Source organism: Protopterus annectens, chromosome 6.part0 (genome assembly GCF_019279795.1).
Source record: "Protopterus annectens isolate FY-2018-M chromosome 6.part0, PAN1.0, whole genome shotgun sequence".
In the NCBI taxonomy this organism is placed as follows: Eukaryota; Metazoa; Chordata; order Ceratodontiformes; family Protopteridae; genus Protopterus; species Protopterus annectens.
The window spans coordinates 46,574,031-46,599,017 of NC_056737.1; the positions used below are offsets into that span (position 1 = coordinate 46,574,031).

Sequence of the window (24,987 nt, forward strand, 5' to 3'; positions counted from 1 at the left end):
TGCCTGATTTATATAACTGGGGTTTGTTGTTTATTAGTATCCAATCTAGGATGCTTTCTTTATTGTTAGGCTTACTGATTCTGGTAGGGGAAGCTATAATTTGGGAGAAGCCATTTAAGTTAATGTGGGTGGTGGGGAAGTTTGATGAACAGATTTTCCAATTGATATTGAAGTCTCCTAGAATAATAGTTTCTTGGGGGTGGGTAGTGGATAGCCATTGGAAGGTACTTTCTAAGGTCACTATGTTGTCACCTGGGGGAATATAGATACATCCTATGTTGATAGCTTTGACTTTGTTAAGTTGGACATTTATTATGAGTGTTTCAGAGTTTCTATTTATCAGGCATTGTGGGATACAGATAGTGGATACTTGTAGAGTGCATTTGTACATGATGGCTACTTCATCGCCTTTCCTGCCTTGACGGTCAAGTCTTATTATATTGTAGTTAGGGGGTATTATTTCATTATCAGGGATAGAGGGTTTGCGCCAGGTTTCAGTAAGACATAATAGGTCAGGGGAGTGCATGTCTAGAAGGGTATGTATATAGTGGCTTTTATTATTTATACTTCTGATGTTTAGGTGACAGACTAGTAGTGAATTAGGGGCATTATATGAGCTCCGTTGATTTGAAACATTGATATTGGTATCAGGTAAGGTTGGGCCTGGGTTAGGGTGGATATCCCCATCTGCTATAAGTGTTGGTTGAGACTTCCTTAGTAGTTTGTGGATTTTTAGTAGGAGTTGATGATAGTATTTAGTGCTAGGGTTAATGCAGGTAGCTCTTAGGGGATGAAGAGGTTTTGGGGAAGTGGAATTAGACAAAAAGTGGGGTTGTAATGGTGTGGGATAGTGGTTGTGGAAGCTAGCAGTGGTACTGGATGTAGGATATTGAGAAGTAGGTAGGCAGTGTTCATAGGAGGTGAGGAGATAAATTATGACAGGTGGGGGTATGAGGTAGCAGAATGGTCTAGGTTTTGGAGATGAGATGGGAGTTGGTCGAGACATTGTGGGGTAAGTACTGTTGGAATTAAGGTAAAATGTTTGTGATATCCATTAGCAGAGTCATATCATTATGCAGAAACCATGAGATGACCTGTACATCCATCAGCCTAATTGATACACATATGTAAATTGGGTTGGGAATGATGGGATGAATACAAGTAGAGATGGACATGAGCATAACAATGTTTGCTGTGATGGAACATTCATAGACACATTTTTGTTCTGTTCTCATTATTAAGCTACCATGCCGTGTAAGAGAGGGACAACAGGCTTATGACAAGCAGAACAATCAGAACAAGGATGGATAAATATGTCAAAGTTGTGGGGATGGATGTCACCTCAAATACTCTTTTTTGTCCATTATTCAACACATGTCCATGAGAACTCATAACTGTGACAAATGTTAAGATGTATGTGATTAAACATGTCATACACATATTATATCACTCTAAGAAATGATGTGAGATGCATCTAGAATTGAACCCTTGATGATATGGGCAAAAGAAAAATCTTCATTCAAGTGATTTGTGTCAACACTCCACATAGGAAGTTACATTTTGTCACATTCAGCAGTCTAAAGACCTGTCAGAGTAACAGTTTCAAAGTAGTTCCTTTACTCTGCTTTAACTCTGTGTTCCTCTAGTAGAACACTTGCAAACAGTTCTGATGATGGAATTCCTTGCTATCGGCCCAGACAGATACAGTTACTTCCAGGTTCTCAGGCAGCAGGAAATGCTGGCGTTCAGGCTAGCAATATTATGGGGTCTACAGTTCTTAATTCCAGCACTATGGTGAATCCAGGACTTTCTTTCTCTACTGGAAACGGATGAGGAGTTGTGTTGCATACCCAGGGTGTGGATGAACAATATTTTAACTTAGACCTTAATGCTTGGTTGCTTCGAGGTGTTTCTAGCACAGAACAGTCTCCCCAAAATGAACAGCTTTCATACCAAGGTACTGTTTATTGGTTAAAAGAAAGTTAATGAATTACAAGTCTTTAGCTTTGGACAATTAGTTTCTGGAGCACTGTATTGACTGTAAACATGTTCCTAAGGGTCTATGACTTATTAAATTTCCTAACAATGCCCTTGTGAATGTTTTTAATGATTGTGGGTTGGCAGTAGTGTGAATTATTGTTAAGAACAATGTTTTAGTGATGAAAGAATTTCACCATGAGATTATGGAGTTAAAAAAAGCAGAGGAGGATTTATTACACTCTGTGCATGAGTTCAGGATTAAATATATTAATATTTTTAAAGATGTTGACAGGGCTATGGAGAAAAATAAAAAGAGGAATCTGGGTAAATTGGAGTGAGATGATAAAGACTATCAGAGTGGGAAAGCATATTACATTCATTTACCCAAACATAGTAATAGACATTCTTCACCACCACAGGATTTTTCAGACAATGTGGGAGATGATTATAGGGTAGATGACATGGGGCAATAAAAATGGTGAGATACAGCAGTGGGTCCCCTTTAGACCACCCCCCATCAGGAGATCACCGAGATTGCAGAATTTGAACATGCAGCCTTCTTATGCACAAGTTACGAGGAAAACAACCTATGTATCCCCTTTCAACTGGGGCAGAGAGGCAGGGGCAAGAGGAACTAGATCTAGAATGGGCACAGCAAGAAGATAATCATTGGTTAGACCAACATGATAGATCAGCTAGCAATGATGGTAGTATTCAGGTCGAAGGATCTGTTTAAGGACCTGTTTATACACTTGGAAATTTTCATATTTTCAATTGCAGTGAAGTAAGATTAACTAGTGCCCATTTTGATTTATTTCAAAAAGGTTTCTCTTTTGTAACCACTCAAACAGGTTCTGTTGCTAACATGGTGTTGGACTGTTTGTTAGAAAATTGAATTTGGAGGTACTTTTTGGAGGGAATTACCCATACAACAATAGGTGTAATCTAAAGAAAAAGAGTACTTTTAACCCCCCCCCCCACCTGGTTTTAACTAATTTTGAAGCTTTGGTTGAGAGGGATATTCAAAAATTCTTTAACAACAACAAAAATAATAAGTATTGTAGTAACCTGACAAAGGAAGAAAGAAAAAGGGTTCACAAATTAAGTAGGAATCAAGAAGTTAGGATCATGAAACTTGATAAAGGGGGTGGGGTGGTTTTAATTGAAGAATGGTTGTACATGAGTAAAATGTGGGACATTTTACACAGCAATGGAAAATATCAGGAAGTATCCAAAAATGAAATTAATTTGGCATACCAAAGTTTGGACATGAATCTTGAGGACAATTTACTTCAAGAGGCAATTGTCAAACAATTGTTTGATTTCTTGAAGGTACCTAAACCAGTTATACCAGGTATTTTTGGTATCCCCAAGGTACACAAACATGTTTTAAATCCCCCTTTGAGACCCATTGTTTCTTCTTGTGAGTTCAAAACACAACCTATGGCTATGTATGTTGACCTTAAATTAAAACCCTTCTATAGGTTATGTGAACATATTCTTATCGATTCATGGGACTTTTTGTCAAAAATAGGAGCTGTTGAATTTGATTCTGACTACACATGTATTACCATACATATTAAAGATTTATTTAGCATTATTCCACATGAAATTGGCCTAACCTGGTTTGAGGAACCTTTGGTAGAACTAGGGTTTTTATCTCCACAGGACTTTAGAATGGTCTTGGAAAGCATGGAGTTGGTTCTTAAAAACAACTTTCTGTTTTTTCAGGATGAATATTATAAACAGATTGATGGGGTGGCTATGGGTGCATCCTGTGCCCCAGTTCTCGCCAATATGGCATTACTTTATTGGGAACAACATTTTGCTTTTTCTTCTTCCCACTATGAAATATAAGCATCTATTTCCGATACCTGGACGATATAGTTAGTGTATGGAAAGGCCCCATGAATGGAATTAATCCATTTATTAATTATATTAACAATACCACTGATTATTTGGTATTTATTCATAATATTGGACATACCAAGATGCAGTTTTTGGATGTTAACATTAAAAAGATATGGTTAATAGGAGTTTTATTTCCACTTTGTATAGAAAAGAACATTTTTCTAACTCCTACTTGCATTTTAAAAGTGAACATCCTTCCTTTCAGAAGAAGAATATTATCAAAGGGCAGATGGTAAGGGCAACCCGCATGACCTCCTTGAAGGAAGATTTAGTTAAGGAATTATTTTACATAGAGGAACTCTTTATAGCTAGAGCTTATCCCAGGGATTTGGTTATGTCCACTACTAATGATATTCTACATGGTTGGGGTACACAATATTTACCCCTTTTGGTTAATAGGGAAGGTGCGGGCAACAGACAGTTTTTTGATAATGGATCAAGTCAGCACCTGGCAGTGGGAACCCAGGGTGACAACAATCTTCAGTCAGCCCAACAGCATGAATCTTATTTTGTAACCAATTACCACAGGGGCACCCAGGAAGTAAAGAAGATTGTTCAGAGATACTGGGATATATTTTCCAGCATGCCCAATAGTTCAGAGGTTTTCTCAGGAAAATTAAAATTTGGACTGAGAAGGGGTCCCAACTTGAAAAATTAGTTTGAAAGGAATTACAGCAGGAACGGGAGTGGTAATAGGGCTGGCACGTTTAAGTGTGGTATGTGCCTTCAGTGCCCCTATATAGCCAATGCTGATGAATTAAATCATTGGAGTACTACTGGAACCTTAAAAGCTAGAGAATATTTTACATGTTATACCAGAGGGGTGGTATATTAGGCTTTCTGTACAGCCTGTTTTGCATACTATGTAGCAAAAACAGGAAAAAATGTAGACAAAGACTTTATGAACATAACTACGACATTAGTAAAGGGAAGGAGACTAATGCTGTATACAAGCATTCCCTAGTATGTTCTGAATTCTGTTTTAAGTTTTGGGTTTTGGAACAGGTTAAAAAATTTGACAGAGGTGGTGATTGGGAAAATAACTTAGAGTATAGTGAGCTTATGTGGCACTTGAGACTGGAGGTGTGCTTCCCTCCAGGTTTAAATGAACATTACTCCATAGTACCTGCCCTCAAGAGAAGAGTCTTATAATCAGGGGATGATTTCAGATCCCAATACTGTTATATTGCTATTATTGAGTTGTATTTATACATTAAGATATATTATACTATGTAGTAGAATGTACACATTTATATGCATTTTTATATTTTATATTTTCACACAAGTTTTTTAGGGTGGGCAAGCTGGAAGTACTTAATTGGACTTCTTGTAGTTATTTGAGTTAGTTCAGGAACCAATGGGTGTGTTATATTATTTAATTGTTGGTATTATATTAACGGCAGTAATTTGTTTTACAAGTATTCTAATGAAGTTCCGTGTGTGGAATGAAAGTGCTTAATGCAGATTGCTTTTTTGTATATTAAAAGCTTTTTACTTTTTACTAAGAACAGAGTGACTTCCTTGCCTTTAGTGGGACCAGTGTGCCGGACTGGGTGTTTTGTGTGGATTATTTCTATCTACTCTGTTGCATTCTACTATTTCCACCTCATGCAGACCATGAAAAGTTAAATAGCATCTAAATACCCTTCTCCTTCTTGCCCAAGGTGTATCATCATCAGTAGCAGCAGTATAGACTTGAGCCTATTGCACATATACAAGCAGAAAACCAGCAACAGCCCTAAACATTTGTTCCCTCCAGTGTAGTTTCTGTCAGTGTATTCCAATAAGTTTTGGAATACAAGGCAAAAGGCTACACTAAGTGTACACAATTGCTTTATAGCTTGTTGACTAGCTCTGCCATATTTAATTTGTTAATTAGCATACAATTCAGCTGCTTATGCAGTAATTAGCATACCATTCACAGCACCAGGCTAGTTGCCTAACACAATGCGTCTGAAATTCTCCAGGTATAACTAACACTAGGTAAGACTGCAATCCAAATTGTAGCTTGCTGCAGAACCCCCACCATGCCCCAAGATTCTCACTGGAAAATATTAAGATACAACCAAACACCCTAATATGGGGTGATTTCAACAACCCTGCCATTAACTGGGAAAACTACTCATGCACCAACATCTTTGCCCAACGGTTCTTGGAATTCATAAATTCCAATGCACTGGATGAACTAATCCTTAGTCTCACCAGGTGCTCCAATATCCTAGACCTGGTCATTACCAACATGGAAAATCGATGCTCCACACCAGTGGTCACCCCCTCATTGACCATAAGCTAATCATTCTTGACATTGACATCTCACCCCCACCCCTAGTAAGGAAACCTCAATAAAAAACTTGTCCTAAGCCAACTTCATGCTACTCAAGTCAGAAGTAACAAACTTCATGACACCCATGCAGATGGGAACTGAAAGTTCGACTGCTGAATCCTACACTAAGACACTGTACGAGCACATCCACTTGTGCATGAATTGTGCCATCCCTAATAGAACCAAGCCACTCTCCTCCAAAAAAAAGGAAGCCAATCTGGTGGTCCCTTGCCATAAACAACTTTACAACAAAAGGAAGAAAGTGTTGCAGAAAAGAAGAAAATCCCAGGATGCAAAAAACTCCCTTACCAGCCTCAGTAAGAAGCTGAGATCCCTCATAAAATCCTCCAAAGCTAGATAAGAAAATAAAATTGCGAAAGATTCCAAAGACAACCACAAGACATTCTATACCTATGTCAAGAATCTAAATGGCAATGCTCAGATCTGCTCTGAGCTACAACAGAATGGCATTAAATATACTGATCCCAAGGATATTCTCACTATCCTGGCAGATCGATTCAGTGCAACCTTCACCCCCTCTCACCCCCTAAAGGGCCTATCTCAATATCAAAAGATTGCCAAATTCTGGTATTAATGGCCACACAGGTAACAAATGCACTCTTCAAAGCTAAGAATACAGCTTCCGTGGGATCAGATGACATCCCAGGCTGTGTACTACATGAACTACAAAATGAACTGGCACCTCACCTAAGTGTCATGTTTAATCATAGCCTCACCTCAGACTTCATGCCCACTAGGTAGTGAACAGCTACAATTATTCCTATCCATAAGGGGGGATCCACCTTGGATCCCAGGAACTACCGCCCCATCAGTCTGATGAGCCTGATCTGCAAGGCCATGAAACGTATTATCATGGAACTTATAAACAAAGACATTGGCAACCTTCAAACACTACACCCCATGCAGTTTGGGTTCGTGAAGGGCCGATCTTGTCTCCTGAACCTAATTGACTACTTTGACTCAGTCTTCAGAGCCATGGACAAGGGTAAGGTGGTCCACACTACCTGTCTGGACCTCGCCAAGGCCTTTGACACCATCCCCTACTCTGGAATCATAGATAAACTTACTAAGCTGGGCATTAATCCCTACATCACTCGATGGGTTGCCAACTGCCGTACTGACAGAACCCACACTGTAAAAGTAGCCAACTTCAAATCCATCTTCAGACAAGTGACAAGTGGGGTACCTCAGAGTTCAGTCCTGGGACCGCTCTTGTTTGGCATCTACTTTTCTAAAGTACAGGCCAACACTAATGGACTCTGGCTAACAAAGTTCGCAGACAACTGCAAACTAGGAGCCATTATTGAATCCCCAAATGCTGTGGATATTCTACAAAAGGACCTTACAGAAACAGATGTTTGGTGTCAGAGCCATGGGCTCAAGCTCAATGCCAAGAAATGTATAGTTATTCCCTTTGGGAAAAAAACATGTACCCATGAATTACCACATAGGTGGCAGTACACTAAACACCAAAAGTGTGATAAGAGACTTAGGGACACAGGTGGACAGTGGTCTCACCCTCGATAAGCACATCGCCACAACAGTCAGGAAATCCTTCTATGTGGCACACCTCATCACTAAGGGCTTTTCATCCAGAAAAAAGGAGGTCATTGTCCCACTGTACTCATCCCTCATTAGACCCATTATAGAATACAACACCTCATTTGGCATGTACCTCTCAAGACATCTGCAACAACTGGAAATGCCGCAGAAATACCTCACTAAAAGAATCACAGGCCTAAAGCAGATGCTCTATGCTGACCGTCTAAAAAAACTCCACCTATACTGTTGCATATTGTCTACTCAGAGGCAATCTCTGCTTAACATACAAGGCCATGTCAAACCCAGAGCTGTTGGACATGCTAACTTAAATAAATCCCAATCCCTCAGAGACACACGCTTCAGGGATCTAAACCTTGTCATCACAATGAACAAAACATGCTGGAGGGATATTTTCCTGACCCAGAGACTCCCCAGACTCTGGAATAGACTGCCCATACATATGAATCAGAGTGCCTCTTTGGCCCTCTTCAAAAGGAACTTTGATGCTTGGATGGGAGGGAGGAAATTCACCCTGGGGATCACGTCGGTCTCCCTGCTAGACAGGGGTCCAGGGAAGTAAATATTATGGGAAGAAATAGCTAGGGAATTGTTATAGCTAGGCTTGTATAGGCCCTAGGTTTGATAGCCTAGTACCAACCTATGAGCCTATGAACCTATGATGTTTACCATGTTTGTGCAGCTCTATACATCATATAGAGGCCCTTACTGAATGCAAATTGAAGCACAATCACGTGTGCATCATGGCGTGATGTGAGCACAGTTTTAGGGAGCTGTGTAGGGTTTATTGAATCCAGCCCTATGTTTGCACTTAGTCTAATCTTTCTGAGTGAATAAACAGCACAAAAATGTGGTAGGGATGTTCTTGAATACAGATTGGGTACACTTAGTGTAGGCATCCATGAATCTGTCATCATGTTCTTAGAAACTCAATGAACAGAGGTGAGGAAAGAAACTAGGTAGGGTAGAAAACAATATTGTAATTAAGAGGTGAGGTGTAAAGTATGTTAAAAGACAGTTAGATATATGACTATCGTAAGGTTTATGTCAGAAGTATAGAGGTGGGGGCTAAGCAGTCTCCCTAAATAGTGTTTATAGCTGGGAGATGCTATTAGAACTATTTGAGTATTGGAAAAGGCTAATTGTGAGGCATAACATTCTGAATGAAACAAAATGATTTGAAGACATGGCAAGCTGAAGATAACAGTACATTTATCCGGAAGATATACAGGAGCAGATCCATTGATTTGGTAGGTGAAGTTTTAATTGTGCTTGAGATGAGTATGCATTCTGAATGTATTTAACTGATAGTGATATGTGGTTCCAAAGTGTAGCAGTGTTATTTGAATACAAAGAGTCATCTGCAGTGTTAAATGATTTGTTTATAGTGATCCCACACATTTAGACCAGTAGCTGCATAGACACGGGCTAAAGGTGAGAGTGTTTTGATGTGCACCAATAACAAGCATACCTCTACGTTGACTAAACAGGAACACCGTAGACAAAATCTCATATTGTATTCTAGCCAGCTGTAGTTCACCTCCATGTCTCAAGAAGCTCACAATGCATAGTTTGACCTACTGGAGATGGTTAAATTAGGGCCTAACACCCTACTCATAGAAATCTCACACACCCTCAACTCTACAGGCACAGAGATTCCTGGACTTCATAAATATAAATACCCCTGACCAAACATTGATTATACCCCCTAGAGACTCAAACATAAGTTCTAAAGAATCAGTATTTTGGATGAACTTAACATTCTTAAGGATATGCTGTTGGAGAGGAGTTACCCAATCAAATGAATTAATGGCACTTTGGGCTACATTATTGAGCACAGACAATTGTTGTACTGCACCATTTTGGGTAAATCCAATGAGTGCTTTAACAATTTATCTAAGTCTACTGCTCCCAAAAAGTGTTTTAAAAATTGCTGCGGTTTTGGCACAAAGTCATGATGTTAATAAAATTAGGGACATTATTTAATTCTAATTAGAAATGTTTTAGAGAGAAAGACAATATTTATAAAAAAGTAGTAGAGAGACCAAAGTTTGTGTTTAAGAAAGCTAATAATATTAAATATTTTTTGAATATGAAAGAAGGAACCAATTATTTGGGAAACAGAAAACTGGAACTCGAAAATGTGGAGCATGTGGCCAATGCAATTTTATTAATAGGAAACACCTTAACCATTATGCCAACCTTCTATATCTGTATTTTGAACAATTACACTAATAGCAAGGTTACTTTTCAATATGGTAATTGTTCTAGTCAGGGTTTAATATATTTGGGTTGATGTTTGTCATGTCCTGCTTTTTATTTAGGCAAAACCGAGTGACCCTCAGGAAGAGAATTTATGAACATTTACATGACATCAACAAAGCTAATGACAAGAATGCTTTGTTTTGGCATTCTATGGCTTGTAACAATTTTAAGAAATTTGTGTTTGGAAATTTGGAAGTTGTGTTTCTTCATCCTAGAGGGGCCACTTGGGAAAATTGTTTAGAATGCAAAGAACTGTTATGGCACTTTCGGTTGAATGCTCACAGTCCTCCTGGTATTAATGGGATTATGTGTATAGCCCCTTTGTTAAAAATTACAGCAGCCAGACTTTGAAAAGCATCCCATCTATTTTCAAATATATTAATGTTATAGTATATTTTGAATAACAAATGTTGGAATGGAGTTTAGATTAATGTCAGGTATTGACATGACATCTTATTTAACCTGTTCCCTTCTAACAAACAGAGATGTGCATAATATATTTACTCATCAATTTATATGTTTTTATATTTTTAATTTTTGTGTCAAATGTTTGGTGACTTAATGGATGACTGTCCCTTTATTTATTTATTTTTTTAACTTTTAATTTTCCAATTATGCTTAATCGGCATTGGTAACACTATTTAAACTTGTTGTAAATGTTTTTTGTTCAGTTCTAAAGAAGTCCTGTTACTGCAGATGAAAGCACTTAATTGATCTTTGTTAGCATTTTAATGGAAAATTGAATATACCTGTAGTGACTGAATGCTCAAGATAAACTCATTCAGCTATGCAATAATAAAGACATCGACTAGTATCCAAACAATTCAGTGTCATTTATCAAAATTACTGGTACATGCAGTTCCTTCTGTGAAGTATGAAGGTCTCAGCCCAGTGCTGCAAATGCAACAGGGGAGGAGGCAAAAATAACAGTGACATAAGGCATCACAATTATTTCTAAATGATGCATGCATTTGCATACACTTGCTGTTGAAATGTTTGCCTGCAGATAAGAAGGAACAGGGTGAATAAAATGTGAACAATAAAAGGGGAACATGAAGATCAGGTGAGAAAAGAAATGGGCATATGCTTTTTAACAAAAGTTATAGTGTTATTCTCTGTGGAGATGAATGATGTATGCTTGTAAGGATGCTTTTGTACATACAGAAACACCTTAAACTTAAACACAGTATTCTTCATTTAATCATATTCCTAGAGGTTGCACACTGAAAAATATTAGTTCATTATATTTTTGGCTTTATTTTTTTCAAATACAAACTTTAAAGCAGCATTTCTCTCAAGGATGACCAAAATACATCTACAATGTGTGCTTAAAATGTCATCAATTTATCCTAGGTAAAAATGAATAGAAGTAGTAAATGTGTTCATTCATAGGAAGACTAATATTGAAAAATAATGTATTAAATTAGATTGTGGCCATTTTGTATGTAGGTATGCTTTTCAGGGCTAATATTTGGGAGGTTTTCTTGATGCTTGAGAAAGTCTCACCATGATAGAGTTTGAGAACATATGCTATAAGCTGTAGAAAACAAGCAGAAAGATTAGTTATTATGCTGTAGGTCAATACTCATGAAGCTGCTGTGTAAGCCATACAAATACCCCCATTACTTCTTTAGAATTTGGGGATGGATTTCTGGGTACAAACTTGGAACGTTAGCAAAGATTATGTGATTTTTAATGATAATGGAATGTCAGATGTTGCAGTGAAGCAAAATGTGTTACAAAGGTTAACTAGGTTACACACATTTCTTGTAATTGTGTTACCAAAGGCTAACTAGGTTACACACTTTCTTGTATGTGTGTTACCAAAGGCTAACTAGGTTACACACTTTCTTGTATGTGTGTTACCAAAGGATAATAACTAGGTTACATATTTTCTTGTATGTGTGTTACCAAAGGATAACTAGGTTACATATTTTCTTGTATGTGTGTTACCAATTACGTTACATATTTTCTTGTATGTGTGTTACCAAAGGATAACTAGGTTACATATTTTCTTGTATGTGTGTTACCAAAGGCTAACTAGGTTACACACTTTCTTGTATGTGATCTCTTGATAACTTGTTTTAATGATAATACTCTGAGAGACCCATTTATCAAAAGACTTACTAGATTACATACTTTCTAATTACTAAACATTTTAAATGCAACAGAACTGTCACAAGTAGTCAAGCCAGTACAGTGTGTTCTCTTAAAATGAACACTCGTGGAGTAAAATTGATTTTAACATATGCACTGCTACTTAGTCTCAATTTCTGGTATACTGGCCATGAACCTAAACTTTAAGAAGTTTTAAGACAAAATTGCTAAACATTCAGCCTATTCAGATATAATTAACAGGTAGGTCATATTGTGCTTAAAAATTAGGTGGAAAACTTGAGAAATGTCAGTTTTCCATTCTGAGTGGTGATGTGATTTGGACTTCCATTTTGTGAGTGCAGAAGCTATGTATCCTGTAAAATAAGTTTAACTTCAGGTATAGCCTGCTTCTGTAAAATAAAATGTTATGCATGCTATATTTTGTTAATACACAATGCACCTTAATATGATACAATATAGTTATTGCAAAATAAGAGACTAAATAAGGGAAAAGAAAACTTACTGGGTATCTGGCATCTGCACTGATATGGGAACATGTTGTTAAAATGTCTAGGATTTCTCATTTCTCATTTTAAGTCTGTGAGTACATAACACTTGTAGAATGAGTTACTATCAGGTAACGTGCAAAATAAAAGAAGAATTATTAAAACTATAGCATACAATCGTATCCTTTACCCCTCCCTCCCCAATGTGGCTTTGGCCAAAGAATGATGCACATTGTTAATGCACATTAACTAAAATGTGTAAGCAAGGCCTGCAATATAACAAAACAAGGGCTTATATACAAGGTTCCACTATATAAAATAGGGGAACATATTTCTCTATACAGGCCTGGTAGTTAGGGCATATTATACAATGCATACTGCAAGCACATTGCAAGAGTAAATGTCTAACTTATTTCTTCTGCAACATAATAACATGTCAATTGTAGCGATAAATTAAGCTCAAAGAATATGTATTTACATAATATTGGAATGTTACCTGCCATGGTTGGAAATCATTTATTACTACACATGTGCCATTACCAAATGGACCTTTTCCGTGTCTGCATGATAACATATCACTTACAGCATGAGCAACTGAGTACATAGCATTGTAGATGTTATACGTACTCCTTAAGTCATTAAGCTGGAAAAAATCCAGGCTCATGCCCTGCAGTGTTTCATCTCCATTACATATTTTTGATTCATTGGTCAAGTTCTCATTTGTCTTATATGTGTTGTCTATGATCTGCAACTTACAATCAAAAACAATTTCCCAGAAATGTTTCAGAAATATGTCAGCTGGATTGTTATAAGGATTAAGATTATAAATGTACTGCTTGAATCCTGGTATGTCTCCTTTTCTTACCAGAAAACCAAGAGTTCCTTGTAATATTCTCAAAAACTCATTCTTAAAAAACATGTAAGATTGAGCCCATGCATCACTGGCTATCCAGACCTTTCCAGTTACATTGTTCCGTGCAATCACCTCCAGGACAGGGTAGAGGTTAACCTCAGTGGAATAGATCACTATCACATTCACGGAAGATGTCTGAATTATTTTACTTATATGATTAATCTTCATCTCAGAGTACATTGCAGGTATTGTTTCAAAAAAAGCAATGCAAGCCCCAGCTTTGACAAGTTCTTCTTTTACTTTAAGGCTGCCTTGAAGGCCATAGTCACTGCTGTCAGACAGAAGTCCGACCCATGTCCAGCCAAAATATAGGACCAAGTGGACTATGCCAATAGCCTGAAAGAGATCACTTGGAATTGTCCTGAGGAAAGAAGGAAACTGATTTTTGTCACTAAGAGCCATAACAGTTGCCCCATGACTTATCTGGAAAGAAAGGTTTGAAGTCTGTATCAGAATAGCTGGTTATAATTTTTATTAATAGCATAGAATAACATTTGTATGATATCATTGAAATTATTGTTACACAAGTCTCACCAATTAAATATATTCTTAGTAAGGGTTTCCTATTTTATATGCACAGTCATACCTGCCAGTTGCAGCAATATTTTATTATATATAAATTCTCTTTGCCACCTTACATGCCCCCGGCTGACCATCAGGTGTCCAGCTCTACCATTTATACTTAAGTATCCCCTGCACTTTTCCCTGGGGTGGGACCACAATATAGGTTTGGGCAGAGGAAGTGGAGCAGGGCAACCTGCAGTGTTACATAAGCTGGTGCTGTACATTGGGGAGAATTTTTTTTGGAATATTCCAGCTGGGTTGATCTAGTGGTGTCACATGCATTACCACACATAACTTCATCTCACTTTAGTCTCACTTCACATTTTATTGTCAATCCATCTCATGATTACAGTACATCCCTATCATCAGGGATACGTCGTTATCATGGGCAGATACCCCTACCTTGCAGAGTGGGTGAGCTGGCAAAACCACTCTTTCCCACCACTCCCTCCCTCCTTGGCTCCTCGACTGCAAGAGCCAATAGTCAGTCTCAGGTTATTTGGGTCATAGCAAGTTCTCCACCCCAATACACCATGGAGCCAATTAATTGTTATAAAAATTTGAATGTTCTTGATAAATATGCTAACTTTACCATCAAAGAAGGCTGAGGAAGGTAACTGTTATATCTTAAACATAAACTGCCCACCTCCCACATACAATAAGCTAAAACCTGAAACAGAGACCTTCCAAACCAAACAAGCCCTAATCCTGATTGTGAAGTACTGTTTTCCTACTCACCTTAAATACATATATCACTTTTATGGTCAGAACACCTTTTATATTAAGTTAACATGAAATGTTGGAAAACATGGGAATGTTTTATATTTATTTAACATGAATCTAGGGGAAGCTATTTTGCAGCTCATGTGACACAAGAAATAATACCTTACACCCACTAATCCATAAAGAAGATATGCAATTTATTTACATTTCCTGAAATAGTTAAGCATTAAGCATAACACAGATGGTAGCTTTCATGGCCTTTTGTTTGATATTATCTGATATAGGCTTGGAAATGCTACTATCCCAATAATCAGCAATTAGTTTCCTTCAGAACATCATAAAATGTTTACCTTTAACCAGGCACTCCTATTTAGTTTCAGATTAACTAGTTATAAAATTAATTTATTGTGAAAATGTGTTGCCTGTTACATTATCGAAATTATCCAGATATGAAAATTAATAATATTAAAATACAAAGAGAAAATACAGTAAGATTATTGAAAAATAAATAAAATTGAGTTTACAACTACAAAGACTAACATGATAATAGTGAATATATCCTTTCTTTTTCATCTCTGGAGTTTTCTAGATATCTATAAGGTCCTCTTAATCCAAGAACATTGCAAAAATAGGTAATATTTTAAATATCTTATAGTGGGTACGGATCTAGCTCTGGTTCCATGTTAAACAAAATTCTAGTCATCCCATAAGAGAACAGAAACATTATTCAAGTACAAAAGTCTATTCAAACATTCTGAAAGGAATATGTAACCATAAGTATATGGAGCACAAATGAATCCTAAATCAGAATAAATATTTTATACATTGGGGATAATAGAATCGTTCTGCCTGCTAAACTATTATCTGACAGAGTGTGAAATACTTCATTGCTCCTTTTAATTAACATGAAGGGACCACAATACCACGATTGCTGCAAACATTCTGCCCCCAAGAATATTTTATTGTTTAATATAATTCCCCAGTACAATAGTTTCCTCTATGCGTATTACTTGTTTAGGATGATTACAATTTATGTATATGTCAGTATTGTTCTTGGAGAGCTGCACTGCATCATATTACATTGAAACATAAGATTCCTGGTAGGTGCTTCACTGGCTTTTACATTTTTTTTTTATTATTTTAGAATATATTATCAGCTAACTCAGAAAAACATGTAACTGCTCCATTATAGAAAAGACAGAACAGAGGTTCTCACCTAGAGAAAGAAAATAACCACAAAAGTTTAAGGGAGGAGGGATTTATTTATTTACTTGAAATTTTTTAACAGAATGGTTGTCTGGTCTACTGACACTTTTCAATCATTACCCAGGGCCAGAGAGCAGAAAAGGCATACAAAATAATGGAGTATGATAAAGGAAGAGAAGGTTATAGTGCTATAATAGAGTAAAATACAACATTTCAAACATAGTGGTAAACACACACACAAGACTGTAATGACACACAACCTTATTTATACGATTTGATAAGGTCTATGCTAATGAATGGTCTTAAATTTTTAGATATGGTTCATGAGTTGTGAGATTGGATTATTATTCAGTGACATGAAAACAGGTAGAAGGGGCTTCGTCCTGATGTTGTTTAATGTAATTCTGAATGCTGATAGAGTCTGTTGTTTTTTTACATTACCTGGTAATTTATTTCAAATAGCTGGATGTAATTTGGAGAATGTTCTTTCTCATGTTATTGTCATGAAAGTAAGTTAGATTAACTGGAGGTTTTCCTTGCTGTTTCTTAGTATGTAGGCTTTTTCTTGTATTGGTAACATTTTCTTCATGGGAGTGGGGCAAAAAATTAGAGTACTGATAAGTAACATTGCTCTGTGAGTTATAGGGAGCCGAGTAATAGTCTTAAGTACATGGCAGTGGTACTGTGTGTCATGTGCTAAGGCAACAGATCTGCAAATTGTGTTTTCAATAGACTGTAGTTGTCAGTATTCTGCAATGAGTGAAAGCATAATGTATGTAAGGTGTACTCAGGTGTTTGTAGTAGCATGTTTCTGACAATGGTTGTCCTGGTTGTGGGTGAAAGCACATGGGAGATACAAGAACAAAGTTTTAGCTGTGGTAACTGCTCATTTTTTGTTTATCAGCACTGTATACTAATATCTGTACATAATGTATCTACCTTTCTATATATATATATATATATATATATATATATATATATATATATATATATATGTATATATATCCATCCACCCATCCCTCCTTGAATCCATCCATCTGTCCTTCCATCCATCCAGCTACCCACAACTCCTTTTCACATTTTTGCACATATCTGTATTTATGTGCATATTGACATTTTTGATTTGTATGCTATTTATCCAAACTTTCCTGCCCTTCTTTTAACTTGCCTGTGGTCATGACACTGCAAACATCTTGTTCTTTTGGGAGCACTATATACAATTCAGGACTCTTGTATTCACTGTAGCTACAAGTGGGTGCTGTATGCCATACATAGTCATCCTGTTTGTGAGTTCTGCTTCATTGCCTTGCATAACATTGCACAGCATCATTTATTCTTGTATACCTCTAGTTAAGATTATGTAGCAACTATTTTGCTTGTTAATATTTTGCATTCATATAATATGTTTGTAGATTTTTAGTTAAGATTTTGTAATAGCTGTTTTACACTTTTTATATTAGTCTTATTAATGTTTTTCATTCATATAAGGCATGCTTACTTTGTTCTTGCCTTCAGCCTAGGTTGTGGCTGAAAAGGGTCCATGGTCCATATTACTTATCTGGTTAACAAAGCAAACAAACAAATATATAACACAGAAGTCAAATATAAGAACTCAGAGTTATCATATTTTGACAGAACAGTAGGAAAGGGAACTCAAAAATGGAATGTCCTTTTTTTGGCTGGTACCCCTGACAATGAAGCCTCTTTCCCACTCCTTCAGGTCCAGGGGCAGGTTCTGTACTTATGTTTCTTCTGAAGGCAAAAGCTGAGCATCATGGAGCTGTGTCATTATCCTAGGAGTCTGGTGTTTTCACTATCCTGAAGTCCCACCCCTGCATCACTGTTAGGCTGGGCAGGCAAAGAGGAGTAACCTAACTGCCTTACTCCTGAGCCTAAGCTGGATGGACCACAACTGCTGTTGCACTCTTGCACTCAATGTGGCATGCTCTGTATGAGCATTGGCCTCACAAGGAGCTGCCCTACAAAAATGCTGTCATGTTCCCTCTTCTCCTACGATAGCCATGCTCTACCTCTGTGACTAGAGCCACTAATCTGGACCATAGTCAGGACTTTATCCCTCTACAGTACAGGTGAAGCATTACACAGTTCCCAAAACTTTAAGTTTTATCTTAGAATCATCACTGGAATTGAAGATAAGTCATACTTTTCCATGTGATGCAGAATTTCAATGGAAATAAAAAGGAAGGTTTGGTATTGTTTGCTTGAAACAGCCTCTAAATCTTAGTGCAAACGGCATTAGGAGGATATCCAAATAAATTAAAACGGAGACATCCTCTGTTTGACCCCCCCCATGTGTAAAGTTGCCTCTTTATTTTTATTTATTTAATTATTCCAAAATGTCATTAGTATATGATGAGAATATGAAGAGACTTTCCCTAGTTATTCATGACATCTACTAAGCTGCAAAGGGGGAATCTCGATGAAACTCATATCTTTAAAGCAGTAAAAGACCTTTTGCATTAAGGTTCCCTGCCACAAACAGAATACAGTAGGTAGTGTAGACATGAACAGTAAGATTTTATTTCTGGTCTTTAAATGCCCATCAGCTAGCTACTATTATTCTTTCCATTAGGTTATGACTTGTGCAATTACTGCAACTAACTATGATACTTTCATATACCCCACGTTATGACATTGCTGTGTGTAGTTCATTAGTAATGTTAGTTATGCACGGATACATTTATTTATTTATTGTAGTAAATCATTTCCCAGTGCAGCCATATTATTACCTTGTGCCATTACAGTGTTCCACTTTTTTTGCTGGAACACAATATGGGTACAATAGTTAGCTGGTGGCATGTGAAGATAGAAAAAAATCATACTGTCCATTTATTAAAGTAACTTTCTTAGAATAATTTATATGATCCACAGGCAGTACATAATGTACTTAGCCAGTGATTCAGGTAAAATGAGAAAAATATTTTGTCTGACTAAACCATACAGCAGATCTTTCAGAATGTTGCACTTGGCTTTACTTGCTCTATATCTATGCCTGCAATCAACACTTTTCCTGCCATGTCAGAATCAGGCCCACTTTTTCTCATAATAAATCCTTCCCTTACCATCGCCACCAAGTAAAGGTAAGCAAACTGTCGCAATGTTTTGGTTATCTAATAAAGGACCACTGACTCTTTAAATGACTTACTTTTCATAAATCAGCTACATATATTTGTCATCTGCATGGGAGTGTGCCCCAAGACAACATTATTATCTGAATAACAGAACCTTTATATATTTTAAACTCACAAGGCAAACTCTACCCTTTACCGTCAAAATTCAGAAGGCAACAGACAGCCGATTAAGACAATATAATGTTGTGATAAAACACTGTTATACGAAGTACAGCTATTACACTGAATACATATTGAGTATAACAGGATACAGATAAGCTAATTGGCTTTTAAATTCAGTCCATGGTAGTTCAAAGAGTGTAATGCTAAATCACTAATGCCAAAAGACAGAATGCAGAAAGAGCAAAGTCAAAATGCTAAACATTGAAAACTGGGGAGCAAATATGGCTAAAGCATCAAATAATGAATATGACAGTATGCAAAACATGTCAGCAATATCAATCTGTTACCTTACAACACTATCAATCTTGACAGCATGAGCTTTTAACCTCCACTAGCTTTCCTGCCTTTGTTAAGCTGTGCTTCTTATAGCTACAGCTAATATATCTTTGTTTTTGTCTGAGAATTACTGCCAGTGCAGTGTGTATTTAAAAGGTGGCCTAATGGTTAAGGTGTTTGCCTTACAAACACAAGGTGCAGGGTTTGAGTCTCAGAAGGGATAATTGGCTAGGCTTAAAATGGCTCGCAAGGGCAGTTAGCTTAGTACTAACCTATGAACTATGAACCTATTTGTATGCCAACAGTGATTCAAATTTTTTTAGGCCTTTCAATCTTCTCTGAGGTTGTGCCATCCTAGAATTAGTATACATAAAAAGGGTATGGCAGGCAAATTCCATGCATGGTGGAATGGGGGATGAAGGAGCTCTTTTCCACATGGAATTGTTTTTTATAGTCTAGTTGAAGCTTCTTCAAATAATCTGTTTTTTTCTTCTGAAGCTACAGCCAATATGGACTCATCCAGGTGTAACACAGCCATCTCTACCAGTGCAGAGGACTGTAATAATGTTAAAGCCAAAAGAGAATACAACAATGAGATAAACCAGATAGTTGCATGAACTATCCCAGACACTGTCAAAAAACAAAGGCAATGAAAACCTTTAATGTAATCATGGTATGTCATTCATAAAATATCTCAAGTGGGAAGTACTGTGGGGGTATAAGGGAAAAATGAAGCAATTCAAAGAAATAGCAGGCACCACAAAGCCAGAAGAAAATGAGCTAATGCAAAGAACTGCACATGGGCACAGAAATGAAAAAATAGAAGTTGAGAAATTGAGCTTGATATGGAGACTTATTTGTCCCTGAGCTCCTGCCAGGAGGAGGGCTGAGCTGGTAGCTATGGCTAATGCATCTGGTTGGTTCTGTGGTAGCTTCGGAATCAGGTGGACTGAGTAAGTTCAGAAAATAGGCAGTTAGTTGGATAACTGGTCTCAATGCAGGAAGTGAGGTATCTGGGTTAAATAATCGGGGCAGGTTAAGTATATATTGCTAAGGTAAGGTAACCTCAGCCTCTTTGGCACTGAGATGAAGAGCACACCCTCCCACCTACCACTGTTACAGTGTTAGTTATATTATATATGAGAGCAGAAGGAAGATGTGATCTTCTGTTCTGATTAAAAGGATTTGTCCTTCTCTTCTCTCCCTTCCAGCTGGTTTATACAGAGTGGGCAGTGGCTTACAGTGCAATTGAAGGGGCTTGTCTGTTGTTGGGTGAACAGTGTTTTAATGCCGTCAGTATGGCTAGGATATTGAGGGGAGCATTTAGCCATGTTACCCATACTTGGTGGTTTGAATATTTATGGCTTATTTCAATCTAAACAGAGTGAATTTCATCGATGTTATCGGTTAGTCCGCAATACAGTCTGGTTGCACATTGTATGCTGGTGTCTTTGTTGTGCTTCACATGAGGTTTGGGGACAAATATTATATTCTAGACCATAGGAAAATGACAGCAAGATTAGTAAACAGGAATTATCATAGAAAATGCATTGAATATAAAAGATGAAGCTGCCCAAGCATTGTCAAATAAGCAGTGAATCTCAGAACACAATAAAGAAAAAAGGCATACAGAATCATTTCAGAGCAACTCCAGTTGAATCATTGAAAACTTAAGACTGAAGATGTGCACAAAGATACCATCATACAGCTAGACGCAAAGGCAGCTACTGAAGGCACATTTATTGCCTTAATGGCTGATCATTTTCAAAAGGTGTGTTCCCAGAATTCTGTCTGTTAGGGTTCTACTTTTTGCTCTTTGATTTAAAAGCCACTGTCTCTAAAATGGTTAAACATTAATTCATTAAATTTTCCAGGGAACGGTATTTGCATACTTATCTATGAAATGCAATTTGACGGGGCACCTACCCTCAAAGAAGACAAAGCAACAGCTGCATAACTCATTTTAAATAATAATAAGATGTCATTTTTATTCCAGAACATGTACAATAAATGAAAAGATCACCTTTGTACAGAAAAAGCTCTTTTTAGATCTGAAATCACACCAAGATTATACATTCATATTTAGTGGCTTTTTTAGTCTGAAGATCTGATTGCTTTGTAAAACTTTTACTCTTATCATTAACAAAAGACATTCTGGCCTCAATTCCAATTTGACTTCAAATGGCAATCTATCTCTACTGTTTCAAGATATTTATATGAAAATTATTGTACAAGACACCCTGATAATTTCATTTTCTTTTTGTTTTGCATATACAAATCCTTTATGGTAGCCTCTCTGAGGATACAAAATATCCATATTTTGCTATAACATAGAAAAATGACAGATAGTCCCCGGGATTCATGAAGCTTGCACCAGGCGCAGGCATAGCGTAGGCAGTATAATGCCAAATATGGCCGTCGAGCGATTCAGGTATGATCCAATTCCACGTGCACTACCGGCGTACGCCAGAACTGCGCAGCCCCCAGTGTAGGTATGCTAATCACCCCATGTGCAGTGTCGCACCATGCAAATGAAGGCAAATAGTGATTCATGAAGTGGTGCAGGCGTAGCCTAAGCCCAAGGAAATGTAAACCAAAAAACACAGTTTACATTTTCCCAAACAGAACATCGCAGCTATGGAAGAGGGCCAGACCCAGGTATCACAATGGTAACATATGCCAATGGCAAAATACACAGCCAATGGCATAAGAAAAGATGCACAACACGTAAATAACAACATTTAATGTCATGTCCACAGTAACGCACAGCACAACCACAGGGCATGTGTGCGGAAGCTGTAACATAAAGAAATTATATAAAAGTGTCATAAAATTGCAATGTAATAGAAATCAGGTTTACAGCATAATACACAATGGTAGTCATGGAACACCACAACCAAGGTGCAAGGGTTGCTAAGGGCCTGTGATAGTGCTCGGCATGGTAACTATGAATTAGTAGTTAATGCCATGCAAATGAGGCAGATAATACTGAATCACAAATGTCCCACCGGATGAACGTTGTACCATACGGCCCAGCGGTATAACACCGAGGAATGGCTCAGAGGAGATACATGACATCAGCAGAGGGGTGTGCCACCGTAGCAGTAAGCACACTGGAGCAATGCAAAACTGGCCTGTCCATTGCTAAGCAAAGCTGCAGGACAGGGGTGGGGAGGAAGGTATTGAATCATTAAGCTGAGAGCACACATGGTGCCCAAAAGCGCATGTGTACGAGGACAAAAACGTGCCCGAAACCCAGTAATCGGACGCACGCACTGCAAACAATAGCAGAAGCAGGAAGGTCAGGGGAAGAAAAGAAGGAAATGCGGAAGTAGGGTAATCGGAGTACTAATGAACAATCAACACCAATCAACCCACGAAGGCCAATCGACGGCAGCTGACAAGTCTGCTTGCAGAAACCTGCAAAACAGGATAGGGGAGGCATTGGAATGCAAAGAAAGGAGGGGAGGTATTGGATTGCAAAGATAGGAGACCTGACACAGCAGAGCAAAGCAAACCGACAGCAGACGGGCAGTAGCACACATAATGCAAGATACGCCAGGTCCAGGAAAGTACAAATGAAAGTAGGCTGCAGGATGCACGCCAGAAAATGGTAGGTGCAATGTGCAGAAATGTAAAGGGAAGGTCAAGAGGTAATCCACGGCAGGCAAATGTAATTCAACACCAAAGGCACCACAATAGTAGTTCCGGCAGTAAAACACATAAGATACCCTGTAGCTACGATCATACATACACACCCTATGACATCATCGGTGTTCACAGCGCAATAGTATAAAGTGTGAAAGCACCCAACACACACCTGTGTATTCCCAAACACTGCACCATAGGTGTAAACACACGGGGAACTTTTAAAATGTACATACTGGGAGCTGCCATAGCTGTGATTCATCAGCATGTGTTAGAGACTGACGGTGTTGTGGAGGATGATGCCGACAACCACCGCAGGCCTCGGAAGAGAAGGAGAGTGTTCAGACCAAGGGTAACCTACCAGGGGCTACATGACCTGGAGATAGTAGAGCGTTACAGGGTGGACAGGGACATCTTACAACAAATAGTGGAGCTGTGCCGGCCACGCCTGAGAACCAGAAACAACAGAGAGGAACTCATCCCAGTGGACATGAAGGTATGTGTAAGCCTGCGAATACTGGCCACAGGTACCTTTCAAAGGCCAACTGGAGATATAATGGGTATCTCACAGGCATCAGCATCCAGGGTACTACACCAGTTCCTGGATGCCATGTTACCACATGCCAATGAGCAGATATACTTCCCCAGAACTCAGGAGGAGTTGGCCAGCAATATGCGCCACTTCCACCGTGTGGCACACTACCCGGAGGTACTGGGTGCGATAGACTGCACGCACATACAAATCAAGTCACCACCTGGTGAGCAGGGTAGGCGCTACATAAACCGCAAGGGATTCCACTCCATCAACTGCCAGGTCGTGTTCAATGCCCAGGGCATTATCATGGATGTGTGTGCTGGCAGCCCTGGAAGCTACCATGACTCCCATATCTGGCATGCCTCACAGCTGTATCAGGTATTTGTCAGGGGGGACATCCCACATGGCCATCTTGTGGGGGATGCTGGCTATGCACTGGAGCCGTGGATGATGACTCCCATCAGAAATGCACACACACACCCATGCAAGAACACCATAATGAGGCACACGCACAAACCAGAATCATCATAGAGCGTGTGTTCGGGATGCTGAAATCACGGTTCCGGTGCTTGGATACATCTGGTGGAGCCTTGCAGTACTCTCCAGGCACGTGTGCCCACATTGTCATAGTATGTGCCATGCTACATAATATGATCCTTTGGAAGCAGCTGTAGCAGGGACAAAATGGTGAAGGCCCTCACAGCCCACCGCAATTGCCAAGGCCATTACAGGCACAGGGGGATTCAGACCATGAACACACTGTGCCAGCCCCAGTAGGCAGACGGAGGCATGCCCAGTATGCCTACACCTTGGCAAAGAGGGAACATATAGCACATACTCTGACAGTGTAGGCCCCTACGGACTGACACCTCTCCACCTGCACACACAGTAAAATGGATGGCACACAAACAAGACCACCTGTAAATTGTAATGTATAGGTGGCCCAATGTGTGACTCCTACATAGGCAGCCCTCAAACATTGTAAACACAACAGCCAGTGGAACACGGAATGCCAACACCTGAACAGTACATGAGCCTTACAGCATATGGTGGTGCTGTGTGCCTGTCACGTTCCCCGCCAGATATATATATATATATATATATATATATATATATATATAGATATATATATATATATATATATA

The 24,987-nt window shown here is 38.4% G+C and overlaps 1 protein-coding gene across 1 annotated transcript in view; it reads right to left on the reverse strand.

Annotated features, from left to right (window-relative positions):
• The window catches only part of LOC122803762 (extracellular calcium-sensing receptor-like), a 351,505-nt gene that overhangs the window by 188,411 nt on the left and 138,107 nt on the right, over positions 1 to 24,987 (reverse strand). Inside the window, exon 3 of the mRNA XM_044073453.1 lies at positions 13,160 to 13,999. Coding sequence (XP_043929388.1) covers positions 13,160 to 13,999 — 840 coding nt within the window. The remainder of the gene's footprint in view (positions 1 to 13,159; positions 14,000 to 24,987) is intronic.